This window comes from Episyrphus balteatus, chromosome 1 (assembly GCF_945859705.1).
Source record: "Episyrphus balteatus chromosome 1, idEpiBalt1.1, whole genome shotgun sequence".
Lineage (NCBI taxonomy): Eukaryota > Metazoa > Arthropoda > Insecta > Diptera > Syrphidae > Episyrphus > Episyrphus balteatus.
Window position 1 is genome coordinate 81,890,347 of NC_079134.1, and position 20,019 is coordinate 81,910,365.

A 20,019-nucleotide genomic window follows, 5' to 3' on the forward strand; every position below is an offset into this window, starting at 1 on the left:
ACGCAACACCAGATACCATACATTGCAAACGTGCGAGAGATCCATTTCCTGTATCCTCTCATTTTCGCGAAAAAAATACAACAACACTTTGCATGCACTTAGCCTGGCGCCAATCCTTTTTTATGGAAAAACCTATGTACAAACAATATGTAGAATGCAGATACCTAAGTTCATCTTATTCTTTATACCACCAAACAACCACTCGACAGAGCGAGTGCGAGAGATCATGTAGAAACAAAATAGAAGATAATAAAGAGAGAGATACAACTAGCGCCAGCGGAATTTGTTTGAACTACAAGTTCCAATACATACGCATTCCATGAATTTCTGAGGAAAAAAATGGAAAGTAGACTCTTTTTCAAAAATTAATTGTAAGAAAACTATTATAGCAATTCTTATTTTCTAACTTGATATTGATAGAAAAAATAATGAAAAAAAATTAAAAAAATATAACAAAAAATCTAAAAATTCTGGTTTCATAGTACAGTTTATTGTTTTTGGGACTACTTAAAAAGCGATTGGAGGGTTACAAAATAATATTTTCCAACAAGATATAGTTTTACTCCATAGTCCATAAACTAAGCTTTTAAATAAAATAAAAATCAAAATCATACTTTGAAAAACAAAGAAATTAAACCACTTTTTTTTTAAAAGTTAAGAAAAAATGACTTTTTAGTATTTTTTTGTTGTTTAAGACCTTAAAACTTAATATAAATTTCTTAAACTAATCAATGTGTTAGTATTTGAGTTGAGGTACTTATTTCTTTTTATTTCGATGAATTGTATCAATAATTGCAGAAGTTATACATGTTCAAACATTGTAACATAAGGAAAAATAGCTTCAGTTTCGATTAATTTTTTTCTATGAAAAATACATTTTTAGTTTTTCAAAATAGTTTTACTCCGTAGTTTGATTCAACCTCAATCCAAAATAGAAATAAAAAAAATAAAAATTTTAGTCTAACTAAGAAACAAACCAATGTCTTTCAGGTCGTTCTAAAAGAACGAAAATTTTATCATGTTTTGTTCTCTCTTAATTATTAATAATTAATAGGACAAAAATGTTGTTTCGGCACGTAGTAGGATAACTTGGGCACCAGGATTTGATAACGGGTTTTTGTAGAGGAGCTCAATACAAATATTTTTTTCTTTGGGAGGGGGGTCTATCTCTCCCCGTTTAGGTGGGAGGGGCATTTTTCTAAAAAAAAATTATCAAAATAAAAAAAAATTATTAAAAAACAACGGCAACACTTACAGTAATAAATGATACCATTTCCGAAAAGCAAAATTGTACATTTGATTCTAATTTGTAAATCAATATATTATAACCAATAGTTTTTGAAATAATCGATTTCAAAGTTAAAAATAGGTGAAAAAAAAATTTAAAAAATTCATTTTATACTTTTTTTGTCCAGACCGTGAATTTAAATAAAAAAATTACTCACATAGGAAACTGCCTCAATTTATTCCTTATCGAACCGTGAAAACTATATGTTTCTATGTCTTCTAGTTTATGAGAAAATTAAAAAATAAAAACAAATAAAAACAAAAAATATTTTGAAAAAAGAAAAATCTGATAAAATAATTTTTTTCTAAGCCAATTTTGAAGTGATTTTCATAAAAAATACCTCGATTGATTGGGAAACAGAAATAGTTTTAGAATATATTTTTTAAATAGCATGTTGTTTTGAAAACATATACTTTAAATTGATGCCGAAGTTGGGCAAATGACGAAAAAAATGGAATTTTTGAACTTTGACAGCTTATAAATTCTAAATGGTTTAACCGAGTTACATGTTTTATACATTGTTAAAAAGGTATATTTATCTTCTATCAGAAACTGTAAAAAAATTGAAAATGGGTAAAAAATTGTCGAAGCTAGAATTTTTTCAATGGGTGAAGGTCCATAAAACCGTTTTTTTGCCCGTAACTCTAGATTTTGGGGGTGTTAGGGGATTTTCAAATACCGTTTCGTATTCAGTGCGACTAGCTCTACAAAACCTGATAGGTCTCCGCCCGCGTATATTTTGAGTGTTACACCGTGTTATTTTTGAATTAATTTCTGCGATACCAAACTGTAAAAAAATGCATAAAGACATATTACCCCATAAATACAGAATAAAAAAAATGAAATTTTTAATTAAAGGGATCATTCGCCTCTAGTCACCCAAATGCTACAGAATGATATCTTTTTCGAAAAATTATAAATCTTGTTGGAATTACTATGTTATATCTATCTATCTATCTATCTATCTATCTATCTATCTATCTATCTATCTATCTATCTATCTATCTATCTATCTATCTATCTATCTATCTATCTATCTATCTATCTATCTATCTATCTATCTATCTATCTATCTATCTATCTATCTATCTATCTATCTATCTATCTATCTATCTATCTATCTATCTATCTATCTATCTATCTATCTATCTATCTATCTATCTATCTATCTATCTATCTATCTATCTATCTATCTATCTATCTATCTATCTATCTATCTATCTATCTATCTATCTATCTATCTATCTATCTATCTATCTATCTATCTATCTATCTATCTATCTATCTATCTATCTATCTATCTATCTATCTATCTATCTATCTATCTATCTATCTATCTATCTATCTATCTATCTATCTATCTATCTATCTATCTATCTATCTATCTATCTATCTATCTATCTATCTATCTATCTATCTATCTATCTATCTATCTATCTATCTATCTATCTATCTATCTATCTATCTATCTATCTATCTATCTATCTATCTATCTATCTATCTATCTATCTATCTATCTATCTATCTATCTATCTATCTATCTATCTATCTATCTATCTATCTATCTATCTATCTATCTATCTATCTATCTATCTATCTATCTATCTATCTATCTATCTATCTATCTATCTATCTATCTATCTATCTATCTATCTATCTATCTATCTATCTATCTATCTATCTATCTATCTATCTATCTATCTATCTATCTATCTATCTATCTATCTATCTATCTATCTATCTATCTATCTATCTATCTATCTATCTATCTATCTATCTATCTATCTATCTATCTATCTATCTATCTATCTATCTATCTATCTATCTATCTATCTATCTATCTATCTATCTATCTATCTATCTATCTATCTATCTATCTATCTATCTATCTATCTATCTATCTATCTATCTATCTATCTATCTATCTATCTATCTATCTATCTATCTATCTATCTATCTATCTATCTATCTATCTATCTATCTATCTATCTATCTATCTATCTATCTATCTATCTATCTATCTATCTATCTATCTATCTATCTATCTATCTATCTATCTATCTATCTATCTATCTATCTATCTATCTATCTATCTATCTATCTATCTATCTATCTATCTATCTATCTATCTATCTATCTATCTATCTATCTATCTATCTATCTATCTATCTATCTATCTATCTATCTATCTATCTATCTATCTATCTATCTATCTATCTATCTATCTATCTATCTATCTATCTATCTATCTATCTATGAACATTTTCATCTTTGGTTTGTTTTTTTTTTTTTTAGTGGTTCCCTGACCTCCGTTTAAGGAGGTTGTGGCGTCACATTTTGTCACATATTATTCTATTCTATATTACAAACAAAACAGAAATGAAAAAAACAAACGTCAGCAAATTGTTCTCCATTCAATAATTTCTTCTGAGGAGAAAAGAGAGCGGGAGTGTAATTTACTGGCTGAATAAAATGGTATAGCTGTGGCTGTAGCTTGTAGCGCAAGTTGAAGAATTCTCAACTTTTTGCTCAGCTGCCGCCAACTTTTGTTGTTATTTCCCTTAATAAAATTTTGTTTTTATCTATCTACGGGTAATTCCATGAAAAAGTGGACACGAATTTTGAACAAATTATGCAGACTTTTTTTATTAGCAAATTACTATTTACAAACGGCAACTCTTTATGCAAGTTGCAAGAAAAGATTCAAAAAACTTGAGTGAAAATGCATCTTTTCTTTACTTTTGGAACCACAAATCGTAGGTAACATGAGTTACCAAAATAATGTAACGTGAGTTACCTAAATATATTAAAACTTTTCCTCCAAACATTGAAAAAATGTTTGGTTTTGTCACTCATATTAAAAGCTTGTAATTTTGTATGTATGGAATCTTAATGTATTGTATGTATAAAAACTTCATACTGTCGGACTCTTAAAATTCGTGTCCAATTTTTGTTACGTGAGTTACCATCAAACTTTTATTTTTCCCAAGCAAATGTTAAAAATAAAGACAGTTTTTTTAGTTAATTATGAAAGTAATAGTTATGCTCCATTCATGGATAGTAATTTCGTATCAATTTACATTAAAATTGAAAAAAAAATTGAAATTTTTGTGAATGTAACGTGAGTTACCATGGAATTGCCCCTACCTATCTATCTATCTACACCGATTGGTCCATCTTGTTAGCTCGTTTAAAACATGTTGTAAGAGATCGAAGAACTCCCAGAATATCGGTCTTTTTTCATTTTAATTTTGTTCCCTCAGAAAAAAAGAGCAAAATTTCCCCAAAAATTCTCAACATAAACCACGTTTTTTTTTAGGATATTTAAAATTTTATCAATAGTTAAAAACATACCATACCATTTTTAACCCTATAGTTCCTGTTTCATTTCAATTTTAAATAATGAAAATAAAATTAATTTCAGACGGCTGATAGTATAGCGGATTTGGTAGATGGCTATTGTAGCATAGTAAATAATACTGACATTTCACTATGGGATCGGTCAAACTCCCCTGGAAGTAGTAAGAGCACTACCAACTCTTTAGAATTTTGTAAAGATATTAATTTAAAAGACAATGATAAGTCAGTAGTGTCCAATTTAAAATTTATCAAAACTACTACAAAGCAAATTGATCAGCAAAAAAATATTCCGAAATTGAGTGACGATTATGCCGAAATTGGTTTAGTTGATGAAGAAGGAGATTACTCTATGCCTACAGGTATTTTACAATTATTTACTATGAAATTTTTCCTATATAAATACGAGCAATATTTAAGTTCGAAACTATGAACTGGATAGATCACAGATTGTTCTTAACGATATTATTGGAATCGGACAGTTTGGAGATGTGCATATTGGCACTTATTACATAAAAGATAAGTCAACTCGGGAAAAAAATGATGTTAACTGCTATGAAGAAAATGCGAGGAAGAATTCTCAGAACGAAAATAAGGCTTGTGCAATTCAAGTCGCTGTTAAAACCTGTAAAGCCAGTGACGATCTCACAAAAACGGAAACATTTCTTCAAGAAGCTTGTAAGTGATTTTTTCGATAAAGAACACTGTCTTCATTTTAGTTTTATAATAGATATAATGCAGAAGTTTGATCATCCTCATATCATTCGGCTCATTGGAATATGTAGTAGCGCTCCTATATGGATTGTTATGGAGTTGGCGCAGCATGGTGAACTTCGGGCATTTCTAAAAGCAAACAGTGAAAAGTAAGTAAGCGATGTTTTCTTGTGTAATGTGAATTTTCGAATATATGCATATTTATAGTCTTAATGGGGCTTTCATTTCTGTAGCCACTTTTGGGCAAAACTAGTTGGATTGTTTGAAAAATCCCAATGCGCATTGAAACTCAAAAAACTTTCATTGAACTACTGACATGTCCATGAATGAGATTACACTGATATTGCTGGCATTTAAGATATTAGCTTGATACTCCAGTCATGAATCAATAGGGAATTATTTAAAAGGCTTAAAATTAATTTCTCACCACTTGACCATTGTTTTAAGCGTAGTTATGTACCAAAATGCATTTTTTTTTTATTATTTCGATTCTAATACATATCTGTGCTCTAGTATTTCGTAGACAGAAAATCAAACTACAATATGTTCTTTATGATATTTTCTTTCGTTTGATCGTAAATTTAGTAATTCATTTTAAGTGAGCTTTGCTCGGTATCTTTAAATATTATAACTTTCAGTGAAAAAAGTCAAATGCAAACAGCAATTTTTTGGAGTGGGTTTGAGTTTGCAATGACCAGTTTTTTCGCGGGTTACAAAACAATACGATATTTTTATTAAACAGTAATTATATACATATATACAATTTGCTTAAAGCTAGTTATCTTAAAATTTACATTGATTATATTAGTATTATGTTGGCACAAAAGGGGCCTAACGTTTTTACATTGTATTTTTTTTTTTTAACTAAATTTACAGTTAATTGTCATTGTATTTGTTTAAAATTTTAATTCTGTTGACAGCTTCTTAACTCAGGTTGTTCAGGTCCGGTTGTCATTGGGGTTACAAAACACCACATTACCACTTTATAATCCAGTGTATTTACGTTTGAATATACATATGTACATATGACGATCGGCAATGGATAGAAGGGTTACAGTAATCTGCTTTATCAAAAATGCCTACAGCAATGAGATCCCTTTTTGTTCAATATTTAATTTACAGGTCAGAAAGTTTTGGATGGTGTATATAATATATTAATTAATTTTTTTGTTTCAAGTTTAGCCTTGTCGACAGAGCTTAGTATGAAGAAATACTATTTTTTATCCCATTCTCTGTTTTATTCTGTATCAGTGGATGCTTTACTTCTTTCTTTTTTTACTTACATATGTATATCTTATAAGATTGTCATTAGGTCAATGGTGTTGCTTGTTGTGAGATCTTTTATTCTTGAGTCAGCTATTACACGAAGCCTCAAGAGGCGCGCCTCATTTCTAATGAGTGCAAAAGAGAAAAAAGATTAAAAAAAAAATATCCGACCGAGAGTACCTATATCGTAGGTCGAAATTCTGCAACTCTTTTTTGACGTTTCTTTTTCTCTTTTTTCTTTTTTCAACATTCTCTTTCATTCTTTTTGCTTTTGGTGCAATACAACAACAAGAAATTTTAAATCAAAAGAGAAATGTCAAATTTGAGTCCTTGACTCAAGAGGCATCCTGCCCTAGCGAGGTATTCCATCGGAGCGGAGATTTTCCGCAACGCATACTTCATACATTTAAATTGTCATATAACTATAAAGACAGTTTCATTTCATAATTTCTCATAAGTAAGAATGTCAATGTACGGTAAATTACACCCTTGCGTTAATTTGAAAATGAATCGATATTGCGATATTTCTATTCAACAAAATATCGATATTTTTTTTGAGAAGGCCATCTCTATCACAAATGACAGAAAAACAGATGAAAAAAAATACAATAAAAAAACAATTCAAAGAATAACAAATGAGTTTAAGAAAATTAAAAAGTGTCCATGGCAAGTGTCGCCTTATTTTTGAATGCAGAGTCCAAACAAATAAGGGCAACAAATCTCAAGAAAATAGGAGGATTTTAAAGTGAAAGAAAATTTATTTGTGAAAGACTTTTGCCTGAAAGGCCCTCCGCCCGCCAGTGACCGCGATTTCTTTTTTGTTTATCAATAGTTTTATTTTTTGTTGGACTTATGTATAATCACGAACATCTTTTTTTCCATTCACCAACATCCCTTTGTAGTGGTCCAATTCAATTTAACTGATTGGGCAGATCTTCCCAATACAGCTACAATTTTTGGTGATCTTTTTGTATACTTATGTTTTTTTTCGGTTTGCCTAAACAAAAAAATCCATAATAAATAACAAAAGTTTACTAAAATACTTTTTTTCTTTATTACTTACGTTTTATTATTATTAATTTCTTATTCCGTAACAAAAACTTGTCGGAGGGCTTCGGACAAAAAATGATTTGTATCTGTCAAGAATACAACCATTAGAAGTACTTCATCGCATGCATGACATGCGTTGAAATTTTTCGGAGAAAATTTCCCATCAATTGATCGGAGAAATACCTCGAAGCAAAAAGTCTCGATTCGTAGAAAATCGGAAAAAATCCGCTCCGACGGAATACCTCGCTAGGTTGAATCGTGTAATAGTTTGCGCCTCACAGAATGATTATCAAAACAAAATTCGAAAAAAAGAGTCAAGCCTTTTGAGGCTTCGTATATTTGACAATATATGATATACAATAGCCGCATTAAAACAAAAAAAAAACGTAAAACAAAAATAATGTGTGATACCAAATAAACAAATTACTTAAAAGTTTCAATACATGATGAAAACAGTCATGATCTAAGGAATGTTGTTTAGTTATTGTAACAAAAAGAAAAAGAACAATGCGTAAAAAAAGGAACCCTCAAAATTTTATTGTAATCGTTGAATCTGTCTCCGCGAAAGAAACTAATATATGAGAAAATACTTCCAAAATGTTGCATTTGCCTAGAGGAAAAACCCTCAAAATTTCATCGAAATCTTTAAAGCAATTACCGAAAAACTTATGTGTGAGAAAAATAGGCGTGGCTGTGGGCGGTTATTTCTAAAAATATTTTATTCGCCTAGAGGACCAAACCCTCAATATTTCACCGAAATCTTTAAAGTTGTTACCAAAAAAAATTTTATGTTAAAGTGGGCGTGGCGGTGAGCGTGATTCCTTGGGTTAGGCGACTGGAGATCACCGGCGTAGTAAAAGACGATCACATTACAAAATCAGGAGCATGCCAGTGTCGACAATTTGTGAAAAACGTTTCGCGAAAATTTCCGAAAAATTTCGAGCATTATGGAAGTACTTGCTTACACGAACAGCACTACCCCGCCAGGCAGTACCGCTGCAACAGATTAGAAATAATCGGGTCAGAGCTATACGGATTCCGGGGGCTAGCAAAGTAATGCCCGAGGTTAGAAGAAAATTGAGAGTCGCGAGTTGGAACGTGGGTAGCATGAACGGCCGAAGCTGTGAATTAGAAGAGAAGATGAAGAGGAGGCGAGTGGACATCTTGTGCGTCCAAGAAACCAAGTGGCGAAACACTGGAAACAGAGCCCGTTTCTTAGACGTCAAAACAAAACAATACAAGATGTTCTACTACGGAACAGAGCAAGGTAGAAACGGAATCGGTGTCATCCTTGCGGAAAAGCTTCTTGGAAGCGTTTTAGCCATTTCGAAGTCCAGTGACCGATTGATGTCTCTTAAACTGGTGATGGAAGGAAAGGTGTGGAATATAGTCAGTAGGGTGGGTCAAAAAAATCGAAATTTTTTTTTTTGATTTGGTACTCCGAAAAATCGATTGCTAGACCCCTCTAGAATATACACACCAAATATGAGCTCTTTATATTAATGGGAAGGTCCTCCGCTTTGCAATTTTCCATTTTTACATCAAGCTTCTACTAAAAAAAAAATATTTTTTTTATTAATTGACTTTTCAGCAAATTTCTTTTCAGATTCTTGTAGGAAATTGAACGCTCTACAAAAAAGGCCTTATACACTTTTTTCGTTTATCTAACCGTTGAATAGATATTTGAGGTCCAAAAATCGAGAAAATCTTTAAAAATTCGTTTTTTGTTCTTAATTTTGTAACAAATTGAAAAATTATAATGATCAAATGCGCAAGACATATTCTTGTTGGAAATTGATTGCTCCACAAAAAAGGTCTTATTAACTTTTTTCATTAATCTAACCATTCTAAAGATATTCGAGGTCAAAGTTAAAAAAAAATATAAAAACATTTTATATTTTTAAAAAATTTCTAATTCACTGAAACTTCATTATTTTCAAATTAGCAAGATATATTCTTGTAGGGGATTAAACGTTCTACAAAAAATTTTTTGGAATGAAATTGATTGCTTTAACCGTTTAGAAGATATTCGTATCCAAATCGCAATGCATACGGGTCATAAGAAAACTATTGAAATCAGTGAGCATTGGTTTGGATACGAATATCTTCTAAACGGTTAAAGCAATCAATTTCATTCCAAGGAATTTTTTGTAGAACGTTTAAGCCCCTACAAGAATATATCTTGCTAATTTGAAAATAATGAAGTTTCAGTGAATTAGAAATTTTTTAAAAATATAAAATGTTTTTATATTTTTTTTTAACTTTGACCTCGAATATCTTTAGAATGGTTAGATTAATGAAAAAAGTTAATAAGACCTTTTTTGTGGAGCAATCAATTTCCAACAAGAATATGTCTTGCGCATTTGATCATTATAATTTTTCAATTTGTTACAAAATTAAGAACAAAAAACGAATTTTTAAAGATTTTCTCGATTTTTGGACCTCAAATATCTATTCAACGGTTAGATAAACGAAAAAAGTGTATAAGGCCTTTTTTGTAGAGCGTTCAATTTCCTACAAGAATCTGAAAAGAAATTTGCTGAAAAGTCAATTAATAAAAAAAATATTTTTTTTTTAGTAGAAGCTTGATGTAAAAATGGAAAATTGCAAAGCGGAGGACCTTCCCATTAATATAAAGAGCTCATATTTGGTGTGTATATTCTAGAGGGGTCTAGCAATCGATTTTTCGGAGTACCAATTCAAAAAAAAGAATTTCGATTTTTTTGACCCACCCTAATAGTCAGTGCATATGCTCCCCAAATTGGATGTGAGCAGGTGGAAAAAGATGCATTCTGGCTAGACTTCCACAACCTCATTAAAGACATCCCAAAGGAAGAGCTTTTGTTTGTGGGTGGAGATTTAAATGGACATGTGGGGAAGACTGCAAAGTGATATTAGGAGAAGCGGTCGCCCAGCAACACCGTCTCCTACTGACAGAATTTTTTATGGAGACGAAGGCAGCAAACATACAAAGAGAGGCTACCGGACGAATCAAGTGGTACAACCTGGACAATGGAAAAGGCAATGCATTCATCTCTGTTATGAGAAATTATCTGTGCGGAACCATCAGCAGACTACAAAACGAAGAGTGCAGAGTACAAAATATGTGGGACTCTCTGCAACGAACTTGCTTGTCGAAGGCGAGGTCACTGCTAGGAACATCAAAAGGAAACTACCAACGGGAAAAAGAAACATGGTGGTAGAGCGATGAAGTCAAAGCAGTGATATCAAGGAAAAAGACCGCTTTCCAAGCTTGGTCCAAATGCCCCTCTCATAATAGAGATGAAAAAGCACGACTCGAAGTGGACTCCAAGCGCTACAAGAAGGAAGCCAAGAAGAAATGCGCCCAGCATAAAGCAGAGAGTACGGAAAGCATGTATCGCGAGCTTGGTGAAATATCTGATCCAGCTGCTGATGCAAACCAGGCTCTCCAGGAACTGCGACATGCCAAGATGAACAAGGGTGCAGCCATCTTCAAAATTGCCGGTCAAAGGAGAAGGAATGCTCAGGAAATACGTTCACCAAAGTTCATTAACGATGCTCAAGGCCTACTACTTGTGAATGACGACAAAATTCTCCACAGGTGGCGACAGTATTGTAATGAACTCCTAAATGAGCAATTTCCCAGGATATACTTTCCAACAGCCGAACCTAATTTAGACGAAGTACCCGACCTTACAGTCGAAGAAGTTAGCGTGGCGGTGAAAAACTCCAAGAAAGGAAAAGCTATTGGTTCAGACGAAATACCCTCTGAGTTCTGGAAGAAGATGGGAGACATTGGGTGTAAATGGCTCACGATTCTCATCTCCAAACTCATTAGCGGTGACCAAATGCTAAATCAGTGGAGAGAAAGTTTCCTTCTCCCAATATACAAAGGAAAGGGGGACACACGAAACTGTGATAACAACAGATCGATTAAGCTGATGTCACACACCATGAAGATCGTTGAGCGGATTTTCGACGGCCGACTGCGAAAAATAATACGGCTGTCTGATGACCAGTGCGGGTTTGTCTCGGGTAAATCAACCACAGATGCCATACAGAGTTTAAGAATCCGAATGGAAAAACACCGTGATTCCTCAAGGGATTTGCATAGTGTGCTGGTTGATTTCGAAAAGGCATTCGATAGACAACCACGAGATCTGATATGGGTGTCCCTGAGACAGCGAGGGGTTCCGGAAGTCTACGTGCGGATGATCAAGGACATGTACGAGGAAGTAAAAACGAAGGTAAAATGCCCCGCAGGAGTCACCGAAGAGTTCCCAATCAAAGTCGGTGTGCACCAGGGAAGCGTCCTGCGTCCTTTGCTCTTTATTACAGTCCTTGACTTCCTGCTTGAAGGAAAAGTGACTTATCCGAAAGTGAATCAGTTATTCTTTGCTGATGATGGAGCCATCATAAGTGAAGATCCAACATCCTTGCAACGAGCACTTGATGTGTGGGTGGATGTTCTGGAAGGAAGTGGGTACCGGATAAGCGCGAAAAAGACAGAATATCTCTGCTGTCCATTTTCTGACCCAGACGGCCCTATTCCGGACATTTACCTGAATGGAACAACACTTCCCAAGTGCGAAAAGTTCAAATATCTTGGATCTATGATCAACAACCAAGCTTCTTGTGATGACGACATCAATCACCGAATAAGTGTAGGGTGGATGAAGTGGCGCGAAAACTCTTCCATCTTCTGTGACCGAAAAATGCCCCCTTAACTGAAAGGAAAGCTCTATACTGCAGTTGTTCGCCCAGCACTTACATACGGTTCACAATGTTGGACAATGTACAGAACGTATGAGAGTAAACAGACAGCAGCTGAGATGAAGATGCTTCGTATGACAGCAGGAGTAACAAAGCTTGATCGAATCAGAAGCAAGAAAATCCGAGGAAGCCTTCACGTCAAAAACACCATCTTGGATAAAATACAGCATGACCGTTTAAGTTTGTACTGTCATGTACAAAGACGAAACCCTGAGAACCCAGTTCAAAAGGCGATCGCTTACGACGTTCCAACGCAATCGCGAAGAAGAGGCAGGCCTAAGAACTCATGGAGAAGACAAATGCAACGACAACTGCATTCAGTTGGCCTTAGACATGGAACAATTCAAAATCGAGAAGCCTGCCGACGTTTCCTGAGGTCAACCCGGCGAACCCCACATGCGGAGCCGTAGTGTGAAGCAGTAGAGTGGGAGAGTTGTGACCCCATCCGAGATCATGACTATCGTCGATAATGGAGAAGAAGAAGGGCGTGGCGGTGAGCGGATTTTGCCAAAAGTACTCGTTAGAGCTTTTTCCGAAAAAAATTATGTGTTAATAAAAGTGGGCGTGGCACTGGGCGGATTTTGCCAAAAGTACTTCCAAGACTTTTTACTTGCTTATATGAACAAACCCTGAAAATTTCATCGAAATCGTTAGAGCTGTTTCCGAAAAAACTTATTTGTTAAAAAAGTGGGCGTGGCTGTGGGCGGATTTTTCCAAAAGTACTTCGAAAACTTTTTACTCGCTAAGATGAACAAACCCGTTTCCGAGATCTTATGTCGTTTTCTATTGACTTTTGAGATTTTTGTGTAAAATTCTCAGATTTTCCACTGCAAATAGAATATGAAATCTAGTTTTGTAATTGTGTGCGAAATCTGTGCGTATAAAAAAAATAAAACAACAACAAATGTTCAGACAAATGTCAAACAGAGGAGTGTGTGTGAAAGTGCGTATGTTTGTATGCGTGAATCTTGATAAAAATCCAGAATCAGATTCTTGAATCTCAGATTCATTTTTTTGTCATTTTTTTGAATCTCAGGACGCAAATAGATCATGAAATCTGAGATTTGTCCACTATTTCCCCTCTTCACCCTACCTTTCAGCTGTCAAATTCACAAATCTCATTCTGAGATTCGTCAATAGAAAACGACATTATATATACAGTGACGACAAAATAAATAGCACATGTACCTTAAAATTTCTAAAATGAAAGTTTTTCGCACTTTTTTAACACAGATATATTTGATTTATTAAAAAAGAAATTAAGTACATTGAATTCTTTAACAAAATACAGCTCAAGTTTTATAGGACAAAATAAATAGCACCGTTCCTAAAAACAAAAACAAATTAACAAAAATTTTAACACAGTTAAAAGAAAATAACTAGTATTTGGTTGGGTAACCCTTATTATTAAATCAGCGGTTAATAGACGTAACAAGACTCCGAAATCGTTCAAAAGGTACTGAGTACCAAGCTCGTCGAAATTCCTGCTAAAGTTTGTCCAAATTTGAGGGATCAGACCTGTTGATCGCATTTCCCACGTCACTCTACAAGTCCTCAATAGGATTCAGATCTGGGGACTGGCTTGGCAATTCCATAACACCGATTTTTTGGACTGATAGCAATTATTGTTTCACAGACTTAGTCTTATGTTTTGGATCGTTACCCTGTAGAAATGTCCACTTTAAAGGCATTTCCTTCTCAGTAAAAGGTGGAATAGTGTCCCTTAGGACACTAAGGTGGTCCATAATACCCTCTATCCGATGAAATGGCTCCACACCATGCCAAGAAAAACATCCCCAAACAAGAATACTAGCCCCACCATCCTTAACAGTCTATATTTTATACTGCGGGTCACATTTCAACTGCCCCACGCGGGGAATTTCCGTATGGGGCATTTGGAAATGCCTCTAATGCCCTATAGGGGCTTTTACTGAAAAGAAAATGCCTTTAAAGTGCATTTCTACAGGATAACGATTCGGATTCAGCACCCCAAAAACTACTAGAAAAGTATATTTTGGTTCTTGTGGCAAAAATTTTGTTGACCAGTGTTATATATTTTATTATTATTATTATTTTTTTTTTTTTTTTACAATTGACTTAAAATTAACTTATGTCTAAGATACATTGATAGATACAAAATTTTGTTGGCACAGAGGGGGCCTAACCTTATACAAAGTTACAAAATATAAACAAATATTATACATGGATAAACTTAATTTAAAAAGTCTGCTGACGAGGTTGTCCTCGGGGTGTTCAGACCCTGATGTCCAGTTGTGGGGTTGGTTGAGTTGGTTTGGTTTGGTTGGCGTTAGCCACGGTAGTAAGCCGACTGGGTGTTGGCGCAAAAGTTAACTTCTTCGTTGTCCATTGAAATACTTTAAATACTTCCGTCAATTTAGCGGGGGGCTCAAATAGTAAATACCTTATTTACCTTTTTATGTAATCCCTGTTCTTCTTGGTTCTCGTGCAGCTATTGTAATTTTTTATTGCGATCATGGCGGGTGAACTGAATCCTGCAACATATTCCAATAGCGAGTATAACGTCAATGTTACAAAAGTTATTATTAATGTTTTAAATTCTCAAAATCGAGGTTTTAAAGTTTACCATTTGAACGCACAGAGTTTGTTTTGAAAAATTGATGAGTTTCGGGATTTGTTTGAGGGTTCAAAGGTGGATGCAATTGCTGTCTCAGAAACATGGTTCAAAAATGATGTAAATGATAAAACGTATGCAATGAGACGATATACATTGTACAGAGCGGATAGATTCGATAGAGTTGGTGGCGGTGTTGCATTATATGTTAAGGAGTCTTTAAAGAGCCGGGTTAGATATACTTCCCCAGACGTTAGTACTTTTCAGTGTTTGTGTATTGAAATCAGCAGTAATAATGAAAAACTTTTACTAGGCGTTGTATACAGACCCTACTCATATATTGATTTATCTCCAATCAACATGTTTTTGAAGGATAATTGTTTTTTGTTCCCAAATACCATTCTTTGCGGTGATTTTAACTGCAACATTTTAGCCGATAGTAGTTTGATCAATAACATGCGAACATTCAACCTACATCCTGTTAACGTTAGTAATCCAAGCACTCTTCTTGACGTTTTTTTTGTTGCTGATCTCAATAAGGTTATGTTATATGATCAGTTGTCCGCACCTGGTTTTTCACGACATGATCTTATTGTTCTGTCATATGATTTTTCATGTGTCAGTCCTCCAATGACATTTCAATATCGCGACTTTAAGAATTTGAATATGAGTGCTCTTGAGTCTGACATCAGATCCATAAGTTGGCACAATGTATATTATATGGTGTCTCCAAGCGAACAAATAGAGTATATCCAAAATAATTTAGTAAGATTATTCGATGTGCATGTTCCTGTATAGACAAAGACTGTAAAACATACCAATAACCCCTGGTTCACTATTGAAATTCGAAATTGTATAAACCAAAGAAATCGTGTTTATGAAAAATTTAAACGTTTTAGGATTGTGGAAGATCTGCAACAATACCGTCAGCTGCGTAACAAATGTGTTAAACTCATAAATCTGGCAAAAACTAAATGGTATTCAAATCATATCAAACTTTCACAAAATGGGCGCAAGCTCTGGAAGAACCTTCGCGAGGTTGGAATTGGCAAGCAGAGATCACTGGATCTAAAGGTTAATTGTAATGAATTGAACAAAATATTTATATCATCTGTTCCGCTGCCCACATCTTCGCATGGACCTCTTTTCCAATCAGAGTCTTCGTCACCTAATCCTCTTGCCAGTTTCAACTTCGTAAGTGTTTCTCTTGAAGACGTTGTGGAGAGTTTAATATCAATTAAAATTAACTCTATTGGGTTTGATCGTCTCCATCCCGCATTTGTGAAAGCAGTAATGTCATTAATTTTACCATTTTTTACGTTTGCCATCAATACAATGTTTACCAAGAGCACTTTTCCATACCGATTTTTTTAATCTAACAGTTTGCTGTCATCTAAGCAATCCGGATTTCGAGCCCAACATAGCAGTACTACTGCCCTCTTGGACGTGGTTGAGCGGTTAAGAAGGGCTTTGGACGATGATAAAGTCACGTTCTTGGTTCTTCTTGATTACTCCAAGGCATTTGATACGATCGACACAACATCTTGTGCAAAAACTATGTTCTCGTTTTGGATTTAGTCGCGAAGCAGTGAATCTCATATCATCTTGTTTAAGCGGTAGGCACCAAGCAGTGGTATCAGGAACTACGGTCTCTGAATTCCTTTCCTTGTCTCGAGGCGTTCCTCAAGGATCCATTTTAGGACCATTGTTATTCTCTGCTTATGTAAATGATTTTCCTAATCTTATAAGGCACGGAGATGTGCAAATGTTCGCTGACGATGTCCAGTATCTCCAAAGTACTGAGCTAGGTCTTATTGAAAATTGTGTATACAATATTAACGAAGATTTGAATGCAATTCTGGAATGGTCCAATAGGTGCGGTCTTGTCCTTAACCCCTCGAAAACGAAGTGCCTTGTCATCTCTAAGAAGACGCTTGATTTAACATACTTTCCTACAGTGCTTTTGAATAATATTCCCGTGGAGTTTGTTCATAAGGCGAAAAACTTCGGAGTTTGTTTTAATCGGACTTTAACTTGGAATGGCCATATAAATGCTGCAGTAGGGAAGGCGTATGGTGCTTTAAGAACATTATTCGTCACAAAAAAGTTTACGCCCATAACCAGAAAGGTGCTAGCCAAAACATTAGTAGTTCCAATCCTGACTTATGGATGTGAAGTTTATTGCAGTTTGGACTCCGTGTCTCTAAATAAACTCAACGTTGTGTTCAACAATATTGCTCGTTACGTCTTTGGACTGCAAAGATATGACCATGTTTCCAACTACAGTAAAAGCTTGTATGGCATGAATTTCACCGATTTGTTGAAATTTAAAACACTGACCATGTCATTCATTACAAGCAACCACCTGGGCTCTTCAACAATATTCAGTTTTTGTCATCAAATAGAACCAACCTTATCTCTATTCCTCGATTTAGCTGTCTTACATCTGAGCGACAGTTCTTTATTGGCGCGGCTCGTGTTTGGAATTTGCTTCCACGCGAATTAAGAAGAACAGAAAATTTAAAAATATTTCAGACGAAGTTAAATAAGTACTTAACAACTTATTAAGTTGAACCAGTTTATGTTGCAAATCATTAAAATTGTACCTTTTTATGTTCTCAAATCATTAAAATTGATATGTGTAGTTAAAATTGCTTTTCTCTTTTCTATTTTCTGCTGCTTGTAGATCAAGAGTTTCGTTGGTTGGTTATTTGTTGCGCTAAGGTTGAAGCGACTTGCGTCAGTATAAGAAGCATCATCTGTGAATTTAATTTCTTATATTATCTTTATGAATTTTTCGGTTATTTGAATCTATGACTATGTTCCCTAAGTTTTCTTTAACTTTCTCTTTTTAGAATAAAGGTTTATTCTTACTTCTTCTCTGTCCATTGTTTACAAAAATAGTTTCGCCTACTTCATATGTTTTATTTTTCCTATTTTTATTACGATATGCTAACATTTTTTGTTGGTGTGCTTGAAGTTCCTTTTTTGTGTCACCATTACCTATAAAATTGTGGAATATGTCCATTGGTCGCTTGTCTGTTACCGTGTGAACTGTTTCGTTGTATTTTTTTGTAGCTAGAGTCATGACGTGCTTGATGTCTGTCATATGTGTAGATTATTTGACTATTGTAATGAGTTCTGTCAATGTGGAGTGAATTCTTTCTATCGTTCCATTGCTCTTTGAATGGGCTGGTTGTTTTTTAGCCAAAGTGTATAATATTTGATAGAGTTGAAGGCTATAACAATTTATAACTTCCACGCATATTATTTTTAAAAAAATATAATTTTATTTATCAAAGATAAAATTGTCTTAATATTAACTATGGAATAACAGTGCGGTACGCACTACGGTAGGAATCGAACTGCCTGTTGTTGGTCATCTCGTTCTCCTCGAACGTTCGGATGACACTGATTGCCAGCGGCATCGGTTGTAATTTATCTGTTTTTTTGTCTTTCTTTTTTTATCACTTCAGATTCTTTGATGTATTAAGCTCAGAACAAGCTATTATCTACGATCAGAGGCTCATCATTAGTGCATGTTAGTGGTAAGTAAACAAAAAATACAACCTCCAACATGCACAATATAAAACAAAATAATTACAAACAAATTTATAAGTTATAAAATTATAAGTACAAAAAATCCAACATATATAATTTATTTAAAACATTGATTTACAGTTACGATTGTTGAGCACTGGTTCGAAACAATGTTTTTAAACCCATTTTTGTCAAATTAAAGTCTAAGGATGAATGGTTCAAGTTAAAAAGTTTACTCATGCGACTAAGAGGCTCATTAATACTACAGTTTATTCTATGAAAGTCGATATGCAAAGGTTCAAATCTTTGTAGGAGGTGAGATCCACCCAGATAATTTATATCAATACAAGTGAATAGATCAGGAGCGTCAATTTGGGAATTAATAAGCTGATGAAGAAAGATTAAATCATTTTTTACACGTCTCTGTGCTAAAGTTTGCATCTGAAGAAGTTGAATGCGTTGTTCATATGGTGGCCAGTTGAAAGGATCGGTCCAAGGAAGACCTTTTAGAGCGAAGCGTACAAAATTGTGTTGAACAGATTCGATTCGGTTTTTATGAACTTCATAAAAAGGACCCCATACTTGAGAATTGTACAAAGATAGAGTTACAAATGGATCATCAAATTCCTTTGCCCAACGTTTAATAAAACCAAGCATTGAGCTCGCTTTATTTACTTTAAAATTGATGTGTTCAGTAAATCCTAAATTTGAACTAACATGGACACCCAAGTTTTTGAAGCTAAATACTCGACAAAGCTTATGTTGCAAGATGTAGTAATCAAAAATATTAATGACCCGTTTTCTCGAGAATGTAATTGTTTGGCATTTAGCTGGGTTAAGTGAAAGGCCATTTTTACCACACCAAACATTAATTGGCTTGGGCTTGGCTTGGGTGGTCGCCATGTGTTAACTTTCCCCTTGGTCGGAAGAAGATTGTCCCAATCTTGCGCTCAACATCTGCTGTACCCTTGATCTTGAAGTGTCCATGAATTCTTCCATCTCTATTGTGACCTGCTCGATCGTGCTTGGCCAAGTGACTTGTTCGATTATATTTGTGCGATAACTTTGAATTATTTTCATTATTTTGTAGACAGAGTAAATCAATATTACAAGGAATAACTTAATACATATTCCCGACCATACGGGATGTTCTTTGAGATCTGTTATAAATGGTTCTATATGATCAAGATTTGTGTACATAAGTTTCTCGTCTTGTGAAGCAATGAATTCTAGAATTTGGTTGGTTGGTTTGCTTAACTTAATATGTTCTAGTATTTGGTTTTCTGAATTCAGATAAATTTTGCCATTAATACACGTTCTGTTCAAATTGTATCATATTGATTCCTGACAATTCTATTCCGTTAACAATGTGGTTTCCCGTTAAAACAAGATTTCCTTCGTTAATTATTTTTATTGGTTGATTACGTTCTTTGATTTTGGTACAGTTTGCTTTATA

General features: G+C 34.0%; 1 protein-coding gene across 1 annotated transcript in view; it reads left to right on the forward strand.

Moving 5' to 3' along the window:
* Positions 1–20,019, forward strand: part of LOC129907272 (focal adhesion kinase 1-like) — a 237,538-nt gene that overhangs the window by 155,965 nt on the left and 61,554 nt on the right. The window contains exons 11-13 of the mRNA XM_055983392.1: positions 4,713–5,007; positions 5,066–5,323; positions 5,376–5,508. Of these exons, the coding sequence (XP_055839367.1) occupies positions 4,713–5,007; positions 5,066–5,323; positions 5,376–5,508 (686 nt within the window). The remainder of the gene's footprint in view (positions 1–4,712; positions 5,008–5,065; positions 5,324–5,375; positions 5,509–20,019) is intronic.